Genomic DNA, 14,488 nt, shown 5'->3' with positions numbered 1-14,488 from the left:
CTTCCCAAGGATGTGTCAGAAATCATCATGGACTAGGCGGGTATTTGGTTTCAGGGCATTTATTTCACATCCCTCCGTACAGGTCCTGGGGCCAGGTGTGGGGGCAGGAGACCAGGCAAGGGGTAGCAATAAATAATGTGGACAGACGGAGCTCCCCTCCAGACAGATGAAGTTAAAGGAGGTTAGAGGGAAGCCACAAGGTGGAGGGGGTGCTGGTGGGGCGGGGCAGCTGGGAAGGAGAGGGAGGCCAGGCCCCCACAGCTCTCCGTCACCTGCCCCGGCCCTTCCCTGCCCCAGCCCCCACGACTTTGGGGAGGAAGGGAGCCCGCAGCCAGTGGGGGCCAGCGAGGGTCTTGGAGGGGGTGGGTGACCGCACAGAGTGCCCCCGGCTCCCTCACTTGACGCGGATTTCAGCATACTCGGCTAGCTCCTCCGTCAGGGTATAGCTGTCCTTGGTGGGTCGTTTTCCCAGGTCCGAGTGAGAATAGCTCAGGTCCAGCTCCGGGGGTTCTCCCCGAAGACCCAGGAGCCTCCTCTCTGATCCCAGGTGCCTCTCACTCTACGAAGGGAGCCAACCCATTAGGCGGTCCTGTCCCACCTTTCCCAGATGCAGATGCTGGGGTTGCTGGCACACCCGTGGCTCCAGAGCATGTGAGCCTCCTTCCTCACGGACCACCCACCTAGCCGACCCCACGGTCCTGGGTCGCCCTTGGGAGCCCTGCCCGCACCAGTGCCCCCTACACAAAACAACCTCCTTGCTGCTAAGCCTGAAAGCTGCCCACAAATTCATTGTCTCCAAGAAACCTTTATCAACCTGGGAATTTGAGGGGCACCCAATTCAACCCATAACACCTTTCTAGATGGAAGCTACCTGGTCCGGAACCCACTTTTCCCAGTTGTTGTAAGTGCCTGGCTCAGCAAACTCGGGTCTGGAGTGGTCCCTCCTCAATCTGGGACCTCCTCCGGGTGCAACTTCAGCTTCCCCATCACGCCTGCCATCCTTGACCTCCCCCCTTCACATACACACACACAGGACAGTGGCCACGGACAGACAGACGGGAGCAGTAGTGGGACAGAATAGACAAGGCCAGGGGGTGCTGGGCAAGGCCACACTGAACTGGGGACCAACCTGGACGCTTGACGGGGATGCACACACATGCACGCCAACCCCAAGGCCCAACACAGGCCCAGAGGTGGGCACACTGAGGCCCCCGGAACCTACCTCCTGGGGTGCTCATTCCAGGGTAGAGACCTCTCTGGACTATTGGAGAAGGAAATGCAGTCATAGACCCAGGCGGGGAGGGTCAGGGCTTCTCGTGGGCCCCGAACTCTACAGCCCTGCTCACAGCCTCAGCTGAGCGCCCTGTCCCAGCCCAGGCCCGAGTCCGTCTCAGCAGATCCTTTCCTCCCTGTCTTTGGGGCCAGCTCCCCCTCCACCCAGGGCCTCCCAGGCCCCTCCCAGACCCTCTGTGTCCCCGGCACCCAGGATCTCCAGCCAGCTCGGCGCCGCGGGGCTTTGGCCTCACCTCATATTTCTCTGGCGCCCCGGAGATGCGGAAGTCGCTGCTGAACACGACGGGGGGATTGTCCCCCCCCGAGAAGCTGGGGCTTTCCGTCACGTTCTTTCTGCAGGGAAGGACATATCAGCCCCAGTGCGGCTTTTGGTTTCCCTCCTCCTCTCTCTGTCTGCAATCCCCTCTACCCTAGGAGTTTGGGCCAAGGGACTCCGGAGCTGCTCCCACCCATCTGTAGAACTGGGTGGGCGGCCGCTTCGGTGAGCAGCCTCTTCCTGTCCATCCTAGCCCATTCCTCTCCTGCTAAGACGAGCCACACCTGGGCCCCAGTCTCTGCCACCTTCAGGACCCCTGCCTGGCTCCTCTGGGTTCTCTGGGGCCATCTGTACCCCCTGGCTGCCAGGATGTGGAATGGGGAGATTAATTCCTTGTTGGGAGTGCTGATGTGTGTGTGACTCAAGGAAGAGAAATAGCAGCAGGCAGGTGTGACTTGCGACTGGGGAGCGTTTACTGATACCACAGATTATGTGTAGTTGTTGGAACCCACTGTGACTGATGCTGTGGCCGCAAGCCAGGGTACTGGCTCTCCGCATCACAAGGGAGGGGCAGGAGGAGACAGCAGAGAACGTGGGGCACCCGTGATGACTGGCGGGAAGGGTCCCGTCCAGGCACCAACACCTGTGACCCGACCACGGCGGCTCCTGTTAGCCGCTGAATTCTCACAGTGGAACCTGCCCTCTCTTACCCACACTCAGCCTCCAGCTGGTCTGCCCTGCCCCGCCCTTGGAGGCTTCCTGCACCCACCCCCTGCCCTCCCACCCCACCACACTCCAGCTCAGCCCCCATAGGCCACTCACTTTCTGCGCGTCTGGGTGATGTAGCACACGATGGCGATTAGGATGGCAAAGGCCACCACGGCTCCCACAGGCCCGATCTTGGCCCACATGAGGCGGTCTGAGGAAAGAGAAGACCCAGGCGCCCTCAGGGCTGCTGGTGGGAGGACACCAAGGTTCTCAGGAGACGGGCTGGGGCAGGGGTGGGAGTGAACGTATTTACACAGCAGGCGCACCCTTGCCCTGACTGGTTAGTTGAGCTGTTGGAGGGGCTCGTGAAGTGTCAGCAAGCTCAGGGCAGCCTCTCCTAACTTGACCATTAGATCAACAGCACAGCGGGACCATCGCTCAGCGGCCGATAATCAGCCTCGGTGAGGGAAGCTTAGATCCAACAGGGGTCCCAGCTGTCCCCTGACTCCCAGCCCCCGGCCACATCACTCACGGGCTCCCTGGAAGGGCAGCTCCAGGCTTTTGGTGCCGTAGAGGTTGTGGGAGGTGCAGATGACCCGGGGTGGGGCCTGGGCCTGCCCCCGCAGCGTCAGGATGCTGGTGAGCAGGAGGCCGCTGCGCTCTGAGTACACGAACTCGCGCTCCGTCTCGTTCACCGTCACGTTGCGCAAGGGCAGCTCGAAGGCCACGGAGGGCTCTGGGTTGGCTTTCACCACGCAGAGGCACTGCACCGTGTCGCGGGCTGCCGCACAGTGGGACTCCAGTAGGATCACAGGAGCAACTGCGGAGGCGAGACCAAGACCCGGTAGGCTGGAGATGCGGCCTTGGGGGCTTCTGGGCTGAGATGAGCTGCCTGTGCCCCCTGCACTCTCTCTTGCGTGTGCTCGCTCAGTCCTTTCAGTCGTGTCCGACTCTTTGCGACCCCGTGGACTGAAGCCCGCCAGGCTCCTCTGTCCATGGGATCCTCCAGGCAAGAATCCTGGAGTGGGTAGCCGTGCCCTTCTCCAGCGGATATTCCCGACCCAGGGACTGAACTTAGGTCTCCTGCATTTTCTGCATTGCCAGCTGATTCTTTACCACTGAGCCACCAGGGACGCCCCACACTCTCTCTAATGCCCTCTCCAATGCTGCTCACCTTGTAAAATATAAATCAGATCATAGAGACTTCCCTGGTGGTCCAGTGGCTAAGCCCCTGCACTCACAATGCAGGGGGCCAGGTTCAATCCCTGGTTAGGAAGCTAGATCCCACGTGCTGCAAAAGAAAACATCTCACATGCTGCAGTGAAGATCTCGAGCATTGCAACCAACACCTAGCCCAGCCAAATAAATAAATATATATTTTAAAGACACGAGGGGCTTCCCTGGTGGCTCAGTGGTAAGGAATCCACCTGCCAACACAGGAAACACGGGTTCGATCCCTCACCCGGGAAGATCCCACATGCCATAGAGCAACTAAGCCTGTGCTCCACAACTGCTGTGTGCTCTAGAGCCTGGGACCTGCAACTACAAAGCTCATGTGCTGCAGCTACTGAAACCTGTGCGCTCTAGAGCCTGGGACCTGCAACAAGAGAAGCCACCGCCATGAGAAGCCCAGGCACCGCAACTAGAGAAAAGCCCGTGCAGCAACTGAAGCCCAGCACAACCAAAGATAAATACAATTTAAACAAAAAACCTGAAATAAAATCTTTAAAAGTAATCATTATAATATAAATCAATCAACCAGATCACAGCGCTCCCTGCTTAAACTCACGCCCTCCAACTGCTCCCCGCATCCCCTAGAATAAAGCCCCAATACTTTGCCTTGGTCTGCAAGGCCCTGCAGGACTTGGACACACTCAGCTCCTCTGCTTTCACTCTGGCTCACTGTCTTCTGGCCACACCAGCCTCCTTGCTGTTTCTCATACTTGCAGAATCTTTTCCCACACCCGGAGGGCTTCCATTTCTCCCTCGGCCTTGAGCACTTCCCCGACACCTGCAGCACTCACACCCTCACTCCAGGCAGCTTCTGTGCAGACCACGCTCTTTCTCTGACCACACCATGTAAGTGGCACCTCGCTGAACTAACCATTCACTCGCGTTTGCTCCTCAGCACTTACATCTACCCGGGTTACATACTGATGTGACTGCTCTCTTATTTCCATCCCGACAAGCACTTGCTCTGTCTCCACTCTGTCCCCACTGTTAGAATATCCTTTTCTTTTTTCTCTTTTTGCCACACTGAGAAGCATGCGGGATCTTAATCCCCTGACCAGGTATCAAACCCATGCCCCTTGCAGTGGAAGCTCAGAGTCTTAACCACTGGAAGGTTTCCGGAACATCCCTTTCACCTGGCAGGAGCTGGGAAGACTCATGGGATGAGCGACTGAGTTCAGCCAGCTCCACCTCCTGGCCATCCTGCAGATGCCCCCACTCACTCCCCAGAGACCCTGCATCCTGACCCTCCCTCCCTCTCTCATAGGACACACCAGACACCACCCTCCACCCAAGATAATTTTGTTGAGCTTTGTTGCCATTTGAATTACAAAAGTGATACTGGGATGGTTTTTCCCCTTTCATTTCCCAATATGAGATTATAATAGAACGTTGAATGTTGCTTTTTAATCTATGTTCTCTTTCCTTCTGAGAGTTTGGCACTTGCCTCTGCTCACTCTAGACTGACCTTCAATTTCCATACAAAAAGAATATGCAGGTAACAGTGATGGGGCAGGGAGCCATGAGACTTGGGTATTTGCAATAGGGATCATTCCACTTGGAATGGGTACATATCTCTAAGTCTAGTAAATTAAAAGTTTTCCAAATTCTGTTTAGGTAGACATGTATATGCTTGCTATGTTGTTGTTTAGTTATTAAGTCATGTCCGAATCTTTTGGGACCCCATGGACCATAGCCCGCCTGCCTGTCTCCTCCCTCCTTGGGATTTCCCAGGCAAGAACATTGTAGTGGGTTGTCACTTCCTTCTCCAGGGGATCTTTCCAACCCAGGGATTGAACCTAGGTCTCCTGCATTAGCAGGTGGATTCTTTACCACTTAGCCACCAGGGAAGCCTGATGCTTGCTATAGTATTAGCAAATTAACACACCACAGAGTAAATTAGTAATGACCAACCTGAACTGACAGTAATTATTTTAAAAAGTAAAAACCTTTTCATGCTAGACTGTACCGCTAGTACAGCTGTGATAGGGCTGCGGGAATGCTGACACCCTGCTGTGTGCTCAGCATTTTTGCAGAGCTGCCAGCAGCCCCGAGACCTGTGAAACCCTGCCTGACACCAGACAAACCCCAGGTCCCACAAAAGATGGGAGGTCTGGGGCGTGAGACAGCTTTGGCTTGAATTCCAGCTCTGCCATCTACTGGCTGGTGGCCCGAACCAGGCCACTCAGCTTCCTGGACCTGCAAGATGGACTTCTCATCTGTGCAAACAGGGATAATGGGTGCTTGACTTGCCAGGGGCTACGGAGAATACACTCTGAAGTGGGAGTACGAGTGTGTTGAAAGGAAAGCTTAACATCCCACCTAGGGATTTAGGATTAGATAAAGCGACTGAGCACGCACGTATGCACATAGAACTATTCCAGCAGAGGGCGCACGTGAGCAACGCCTCGGCAGCAGGAAGGCCGCGGATATCCAGCCAGGAGTTCAGGGAGATGAGTGGGAAATTAAGAGGGTCTCTAAGACTTACAGGGCACGTGGGCTCCTTAGTGTAAGATACTGTCACACTCATTTTTCAGAGAAGAGAATCAGAGCTCAGCAAAGGCGAAGTCACTCGTCTGGGATCACACAGCAAGACGTGTGTGATCCAACAGAGCTTGGATTTAGACCCAAGTCCATTCAGCTCTGCCGGGTGCTGGACACCAGTGACACTTCCACTTCTTCATATCAAACTGGAGTGACGAGCGATCCCTACCCCCAGTCACATTGTTGTGAGAACGAAACAGGTCAATATGTCCAAAGGGCTCAGACCTGCCATCACAAGATGTCAGTGAGGGTGAGTGCCCTGCAGGTCCCCTGCTGGGACCCCCTCCTCAGGAGCGCCCACCGTTGTCAGCGAGCATGGAAGCGTCAGTACTAGGAGACACAGACTTCGGGGACAGAGACGGGACTGAGGGATGGCTCTGCCCAACAACCTGGGGCTGGTCTCCCAGAGCGCAAGCACTGTGACCCAGACCTCGGAGCCCAGCGACGGGCTCAGCAGGGGTGGGGGTAGGGGCACGGCTGCTTGTCCCCTCTGGCACATTGAAGGCCTTGAGTCCTTGGGTACCAGGGACTTCAGGGGAACTGAAACAGCCAGAGGTTTATTAACTGGACAGACAGGGTCCAGAAGAATCTTGACACTGGCCAGCCTCCCAGCTGAGTGCCCTTGGGGAATTCTGTCCTTCAGTTTCTCCTCGGTGAAGGGAGATGATGACAATATGCAGCTGCTTCAAGAGGTGACCAGGGAGGGGGAGCGGGACTTAGTGTTTAATGGGGACAGAGCTTCAGTTTAGGAAGGTGAAAAGTTGGGGAGATGGGTGATGGTGAGAGCTGCCCGAGAGTATGGATGTACTTAGTGCCACCGAGCTGTACAGTTAAATATGGTTAAGATAGTGTGTTTCATATTATGTGACTTTTACAACAATAAAAAAACACATTAAAAAAAAAAAAAGGAAGAGGCCACCACAGTCACGCGTGCTGGGATGCAGTGCTGGTGCGGGGTAGCCCCTCAGCGTTGTTGGCTGCTGACACTCTCATTGTGCTTCCCTGGTTGCTCAGGTGGTAGAGAGTCTGCCTGCAGTGCACGAGACCAGGGTCCAAACGCTGCTGGGAAGATCCCCTGGAGAAGGAAATGGCAGCCCACTCCAGTATTCTTGTCCGGAGAATTCCATGGACAGATGAGCCTGATGGGCTACAGTCCATGGGGCAGGATGGTCTGTGACTGAAAATGTACATGAGCTGGAGTTGTGTGCACGTTCAGGGGCTTCCATCAGGTTCTCAGGGGGTTCTCTGACTCTTACACCTAAGAAGCTCTGATTAGGGAAGTAGAAATAACGGGGAAGACCAAGAGGAAGAAGGAGGGGCATGTATGAAGAAGGCAGAGTATACACAAACCATACACATGATCACAGTTGATGCTGGGAGGGAGCAAAGTAGGAGGAAAGATGTCTCCAAGATGAAAGGTCAGCAGAGCAGTGATGGCCATCACCTTGCCCTGGAATAATCTGTCTCCACTTTGCTGACAGAGCCATAGTCAAAGCTATGGTTTATCCAGTAGTCACGTATGGATGTGAGAGTTGGACCATAAAGAAGGCTGAGCACCAAAGAACTGATGCTTTGGAAATGTGGTGCTGGAGAAGACTCTTGAGAGTCCCTTGGACTGCAAGGAGATCAAATCGGTCAATGCTAAAGGAAATCAATCCTGAATATTCACTGGAAGGACTGATGCTGAAGCTAAAGCTCCAATACTTTGACCACCTGATGTGAAGAGCTGACTCATTGGAAAAGACCCTGATGCTGGGAAAGATTGAGGGCAGGAGAAGAAGGAGACGACAGAGGATGAGCTGGTTGGATGGCATCACTGACTCAATGGACTTCAGCTTGAGCAAACTCCAGGAGTTAGTGAAGGACAGGGAAGCCTGAAGTGCTGCAGTCCATGGGGTTGCAGAGTCAGACTCGACTTTAGCAACTGAGCAACAACTGACTGTGGCCACTTGCAGACTACTGAGTATGGACTGTGCTCAATACCTTCTGACAAACTTGTGTGGTGGGGACCACAGTAGGTGGAATAAGTAAGTCTGGAGTTGGTGACTTTGGAGACAAGTGCCAGAGGCCAGGCTGGGGTTGGGGAGGAAGCAGAGAGAGTGGAAATATGGAGGTGACATTCCAGAAGGAGGTGCTGGAGGAGGGGAAGTGGAAACCATGACTTCAGAGCTATGACCTGAATGATGGCTGGGGTGGGAGCGGGGGGTGCTGTCCAGAGAAGGGAGGTCAGGAAGGGAACTGGTTGGCAGCGGAACAATGAGCTCCATTCCCAAGACAGTTAGCTTTTTATCTGCATCCGTCTCATCTCTCTGGCTGTGCTATATCTGTTAACATGCTTGGTGTCCTCTCGCTCCTATCCCCCACCTCCCACTGAGCCACACAGCTCGTGCACATAACAAAGGCTTGATCAATGTATTCTGATGTCATAACTCAGGATGAGGTCAGCTTTGGGCATTACAGAAGAGTGCAACCAGACTCCTGCATCTGAGTCTCAGTTCTGCCTGGGTGACCCAGGGTGAGTGACATAACCCCTAAAGGGCCTCAGTTTCGTTCTCTGGAAACTGGGGACAGTAAGAGAATCTCCCTCACTGCGATGTCAAAGAGGTGAAAGAGTAGGCTCCTGTCAAGAGCTTCCAGCGGTGCCTGATTCCTGGCGATGCTCCGCAGGGTTAGAGGTTGCGGTTTCTGTTTTAGTTAATGCACGTGGGCTTCCCCGGTGGCTCTGACAGTCAGGAATCTGCCTGCAGTGTGGCAGACCCGAGTTTGATCACTGGGTCAGGAAAACCCCCTGGAGAAGGGAATGGAAACCCACTCTGGTATTCTTGCCTGGGAAATCCCACGGACAGAGGAGCCTGGTGGGCTACAGTCCATGGGGTCGCAAAGAGTTGGACACGACTGAGGGACTAACACTTCTACACTTCAGAGAAGAAGTGGCCACAGGATTCAGAAATATCCTTGGTCAAAAGCCCATCCCAGGGTGTGGGAATATTATATTCTCAGGTGGGACTTTTTTTTTTTGGCCAACTTGCACGGCATGTGAAATCTTAGTTCCCCAACCAGGGATCAAACCCATGCCCCTCATTGGAAGTGTGGAGTCTTAACCACTGATTGCCAGGGAAGTCCCTTAGGTGGGCCTTTTCTTGCTGTGGATTTAGCTTCCCCACCCCCATCTGCTGGAGCAAAGCTGACCCTTGGTTGGGATGCTGAGTGTCCCCCATTGAGCTCCATTGCAGGGGTGGGTGGGCAGGAATCAAGCCCACCTGCTCTCATCAGAGGAAGAGGGTCAAAGCGGTGTGGGGGTGGGGGGGTACTCACACTCCACAGACAGGTTGAAGGCGGTGGCCCTCTGGCCATACTGGTTCTCGGCCACACACCAGTACTCTCCGTCGTCCTCGGGTGTGACGGCCGGCAGCTCCAGCTGCAGCTCACTCTCATAGATAACCGTGGCCAGAATCTGCTTCTCCTTGAAGATGGTGAGAATAGGATCCGGGTTGCTCTGTGTGGAGCACAAGATGGAGACTGTCTCGCCCTCCACGGCCACCACTGTCCCGTTCACTGTTGGCTTCCAGGGTGCATCTAGGGGGCAGGACAGGGGGCCAGTGGTCAGAAGCCAGGGGGGCCTCTTCTGGCAGCCAACTCTCACCCCTAAATGTGACCCTCAACACCCCAGTTAGAACACACCACCTCAGGACAGCCCAGGTAACCCCAGGCCTGGCTGTCTCGTTTACAGAGATTCTGCAGACACGGTGCTTGTGTCTGAGTCCCGGCTGTACCCCTTCCCAGCTGTGTGTGGACCCATGTCTTAACCCTTTGGGGCCCAATTTTTTAAATCTGGAAACTAGACGTAAAAATATTCCCAACTTCATAGGGGTCACTGAGAATAGACTATGACTTGCACTGCTTTGGCCTGAACAAGGCAGATGAAGATCTCTGTCCATGTGGACAGATGCTGTTTAAGGAAATCAAGTATATACTTGGCAAGTTGGGGAGGAGCACTTTGGAGAAAAATAAAGGTGGGATGGGAAGTCAGGGTAGTTAGGGCTTTAACTAGGATGCTGAGGGAAGGCTCCCGTGAGACTAGAAGGGAGCCGGGAGGAGGACCTGACCGCCATGGGAAAGACCATTTGTGTAGGGCACTCAGAAACTGCTGAGTAAATCAAACGCTGCCTGGCGCTGTCATTTTTATTATCCCCAGTCCTGGGCACTTTGCCTCAATAAATATTTGTGAGTGAATGAATGAATGAATGACCTCTCCTTGGCTCCTAGCCAAGAATCCTGTTTGACCCGCAGCCTCCTCCTGAAGCCCACAGGGGCTGGATCAGGCTTGGGTTCCCCTCAGCCCTCCCATTGGAACTGTAATAGGGCTCATTTTAAAATGCAGATTTCAGGGCTTCCCTGCTGGTTAAGAATCCACCTTGCAATACAAAGGACATGGGTTTGATCCCTGATTGTGGAATTAAGATCCCACCTGTGTGTGTTCAGTCGTGTCCGACTTTTTGTGACCCCATGGACTGTAGCCTACCAGGCTCCTCTGTCTGTGGGATTCTCCCAGAAGGAACTGGAGTGGGTTGCCATTTCCTTCTCCAGGGAATCTTCCCAACTTAGGGATCAAACCTACGTCTCCTGCCTTGACAGGCAGATTTCTTATGACTGAGCCGTCTGGGAAGCCCCTAAGATTTTAGGCCCGCATGATGCAGCCAAATAAACAGATATTAAAAAAAATAATAATAAAATGCACATTCCTGGGGCCAAGCCCAGCTCTACACCCCAGGAAACTGAATTTAACAGGCTTTCCTGGGTGCCCAGGGACCACCTCTGATTCTCTCTTCCTATCTCCATCTCCTCCTAGCCAGGAGACAGGTGCCCAGCAGGTGTTCAAGAATGAAAGAACTCTTTAACCTGAAACTTCCTCTCCATCTTCATCTCAACTGCAGGCATGGACCTGACCGCCATCACTACCCTCAACCCCGGCCCCCCAGCTCTGCCCTGGGCGAGGCTGGTTCCCCAGCGCCCGGTGTGTGGGGCGCACAGGGCGGCGACTCACACATGACGCTGAGCTCCACGGTGCGGTTGTCTTGGCCGTAGGTGTTTTCAGCCAGGCAGAGGTAGACGCCGTCTTCTGCGGGGGTCACTTCTTCCACCTCCAGGGACAGACTCTCGGCCACGGCCTCCCGGAGCACCGTGCCATCTCGCATCCAGGTCAGCAACGGCGGCGGGTTGCTGTCGGCCCCGCAGAACAGGCTGACGTGGGAGCCCTCGATGGCCTCGACCGTGGAGTTTATCTCCACGATCACCGGGGGGTCTGCGGCGCGGTGGGAGGACACAGGACCTCAGGGTGCACTCGCGCAGGCCCCGCCCCTGGCCCTGGCCCCGCCCCCTCCCTGGACCTGACCCCGCCCCGCCCCGCCCCGCCCCTGGCCCGCACCCAGGCTCACACTTGATGTCCAGGCTGGCGTAGCCCTCGAACTGCAGGGTAGTGTTGGGGAACGAGGCCTGGCAGCCCAGCCGGTGGCCGTTGGTCTCCCTGGTGGGCACAAAGTGCAGCAACGACACCTGCACCCAGGTACCCTCCTCCTCGCGCAGCCGCCCCAGCACAGTCGGCTCTCCGAGCCCCTCGTGGCCCAGCCAGCTCAACTCTGGGTGCAGCTCCGGGCAGTTGTCAGGCACCATGCAGCTGACCTCCACTTCTGTGCCAGCCATCACTTCCGGGGGGACCACGATGTTGGGGGTGTCTACGTGAGCCCGGGAGAAGGAGGGTGAGGAAGCAGCGTCGCCCACCAGCCATCCCTCACCCGAGGCCGCTGTCGGACTCCATTCCTGGCGCCTGGTTCCCTCCCCGCCCTTGGATGCAGAGTTCCCCACAACCGGCTCTTCTCCTGGGTACCGTTCACCCAGAAGCCCTCCGCAGATCCAACGAGGGATATAATAATAATGGAAACAACAATATAGTGTTCTGAGTACTTCACCGGTGTTTGACTTGCCAGTCCTTCCAGCCATGCTGAAACTACAGGGTGGGTAATGTTATTTTGCTCATTTTACGGATGAGGAAGCTGAGGCCACAGCTAGTACCAGATAAAACTGAGCTTCAAACCCTGTTGCTCTTGCTTCATCATCTGTGCCCTATGTGTGCTTGCTCAGTCACTTTCAACTCTTTGCAAGTCCATGGACTAGGTAGTCGACTAGGCTTCCCTGCCCATGAAATTTTCCAGGCAACAATACAGGAGTGGGTTGCCATCTCCTCCCCCAGGAGATCTTCCGAACCCAGGGATGGAACCTGAATCTCTTGCATCTTCCTTCATTGACAAGCAGATTCTTTACCAACTTTGCAACCTGGGAAGCTCCGTGCCCCAGACAATATATTATATTCCTCAAGAAACTTTTCTCCTGCCCATGTTTGCTTTGTTTTACCTTCCACGTGTGTGTGCATGTGTGTGTGTGTGTGTGTGTGTGTGTGTGTGTGTGGTGTGTCCTGGAGCTGTGTCTGTCTGTGCCAGTTTGGAGTTGGGGGTGGGGTCTCTTTTGCATCAGGGCTATAATCTGGCTCCTCACATGGTCTCAGAGCTGATGGGGAACCTGAATCTAAGGATTCCATGCCTCTCAGGGCCTCTCAGAAATGAGGCAGTGGACCCTACTCTGCCCAAACTGGCCCAGAGCTGCATTTTATTTGGCGTGAACTTAAGACATTAAAAAAATATATATCTGAAGTAGCAGCCTATGCTGAAAATACACAGCTCTGGTTCCCCTGGAAAATTCAGGAAATTTCCTGGCCATTCAGTGGTTAGGACTCCAAGCCTCCACTGCAGGGGATACGGGTTCGATCCCTGGTCAGGGAACTAGGATCCGCCATGCTTCTTGGCATGGCCCAAAACAAAACAAAACAACAAAAACTCAGACTGCCTGAGATCTATGGCCCTACCTTCTCATGCTACCCCACTTAGCTTGAGCCAGGCTCCATGTGCCAGGCACTATTTTGCGCACTTGACAACTATTCCCTTATTGAACTTTAAGTGCTGTTCGTATCCCCATTTTACAGAAGAGGATAACAAGGCCCAGAGAATTTCAGCAAACTGCCTACAGTAGCCCAGCTAATAGAGGGATGCAGAGGCCTTACCGCAACCCCTGAGCCCCACTGCCTTTCTCCCGTGTGTCTCTGGAGAGTAACAGCACTGCTTTCCTCTGGGGAGGACTACACAGCTTGGGGCCCTGCTTTGCCCCTTTCTGTCATCTGCCTGGTCATATGGGCTGGAGGGTTGGCATCCCTCCCTCCAGCCAAACCAGCAAGTCCTTGGTTCTGGCGACCAGACCTCCCCAGAAGGGCACTGGGAGGGCTTCCTCTTTCCCACGCTCCCTGCCCCCGGCACAGCCCCCGAGACTCACTGATGATGTCCAGGACGCTGTGCTCGGAGAAGGTGTACTGGTTGTAGCCCCCCAGGTCCCCTCGAAAGTAGTATTTGCCGCCCAGCTCGGGGCTTAGGTTGCTGAGCAGGAGGGTGCAGTTGCGCAGGCCCAGGTCTCCCAGGAGGCGGCTGCGTCCTTGGAAGCTCTCGTGTACCACCTGTGTGCGTGACTTGAAGACCACCGGAGGGTAGTTTTTCGGATAGGGGCTATTGAAGTACCAGACGCCATGCACGACGGCCGGCCGCAGCTCATCGGGAAAGCTGAAGCGGCAGGGGATGGAGACGCACGTGCCCTCAAAGGCCGAGATGGACGATGGCATCCAGGCGCCCCACTGACCCCCACGAGAGGCTGTGGGTGAGCAGGACCGCTGAGGCTGAGAGACACATCCTGCCCGGGTGCCCCCAACCCCCATTCCCATCACCTCCCATCACCTGAGGGTTCCAGGGACCCCAGCCTGCTCAGGGGCCAGGACCCACAGACCCCCAGATCCCCAGGCATTATTACCTGAAATCATAATCCAAAACAGAGACAGTGCCGTGAGGAATATCATTTTGTACAGCAAGTGAGCAGAGCTGGAGAGGGGAGAGGAGAGTGTTCAAGGCCCAAGGAAGTGAAAAGTAAGACTTCTGGTAAGATTTTGGCAAGCAGCCCATTCAGATGTTAGCTGCTGCTGCTGTTAGTATTTATGATCACAGACACATCTATGGCATCAACCATGTACCACCTGTGGTACTCTACTATACAAATTCATCTGAGGTAGGTGCAATTATTATCCTGTTTTTGTAGCTGAGCTCCAGCAAGACTGAGTAACTTGCCCAAGGTTCACACAGCCAGCAAGCAGCAGAGCCAGGATTCAGGCCCTGTCTGCCTGTCCAGGGTTGCAGACTTCACCACCAAACTGTCCTGACTCTCCATGGGTTTGTTGTTATTCAGTTGCTCAGTCACGTCCAGCTCTTTGCGACCCCGTGGACTGCAGCACGCTAGGCTTCCCTGTCCTTCACTGTTTCCCGGAGTTTGCTCAGATTCACGTCTATTGAGCCGGTGAAGATATCTACATGG

The 14,488-nt window shown here is 54.8% G+C and overlaps 1 protein-coding gene across 2 annotated transcripts; it reads right to left on the bottom strand.

Moving 5' to 3' along the window:
* Window positions 1–394: 394 nt before the first annotated feature.
* MAG (myelin associated glycoprotein) lies at window positions 395–13,982 on the bottom strand. 2 transcript variants are annotated; one of them, XM_068992447.1, is made up of 9 exons: window positions 13,934–13,982; window positions 13,409–13,777; window positions 11,467–11,763; window positions 11,076–11,333; window positions 9,347–9,607; window positions 2,790–3,077; window positions 2,372–2,468; window positions 1,527–1,626; window positions 395–559 (listed from the first exon to the last, which is right to left on the bottom strand). In XM_068992447.1, the coding sequence occupies exons 1-9, from the start codon at window positions 13,977–13,979 to the stop codon at window positions 395–397; spliced, it is 1,881 nt and encodes a 626-aa protein (XP_068848548.1). In that variant the 5' UTR covers window positions 13,980–13,982. The 2 variants fall into 2 exon arrangements, with proteins under 2 accessions (XP_068848548.1, XP_068848547.1); XM_068992446.1 differs by lacking the exon at window positions 395–559 and adding an exon at window positions 1,235–1,261 and having other exon boundaries at window positions 13,934–13,979.
* Between the last annotated feature and the right edge of the window lie 506 nt (window positions 13,983–14,488).

The sequence above is a fragment of the Capricornis sumatraensis genome, chromosome 20, assembly GCF_032405125.1.
Source record: "Capricornis sumatraensis isolate serow.1 chromosome 20, serow.2, whole genome shotgun sequence".
Lineage (NCBI taxonomy): Eukaryota > Metazoa > Chordata > Mammalia > Artiodactyla > Bovidae > Capricornis > Capricornis sumatraensis.
The sequence above is the reverse complement of the archived record's forward strand: the minus strand, read 5'-3'. Positions and strand labels throughout refer to the sequence as shown.

Bases quoted from the DNA above. Each gene is read 5' to 3' on its own strand.
- MAG (XM_068992447.1), bottom strand. From the start codon at position 13,979: ATGATATTCCTCACGGCACTGTCTCTGTTTTGGATTATGATTTCAG. The intron at 11,764-13,408 runs GTGAGTCTCGGG...GGGCTCACGTAG, and splicing joins CAGCGTCCTGGACATCATCA to ACACCCCCAACATCGTGGTC. The intron at 11,334-11,466 runs GTGAGCCTGGGT...ACCGCGCCGCAG, and splicing joins CGCCAGCCTGGACATCAAGT to ACCCCCCGGTGATCGTGGAG.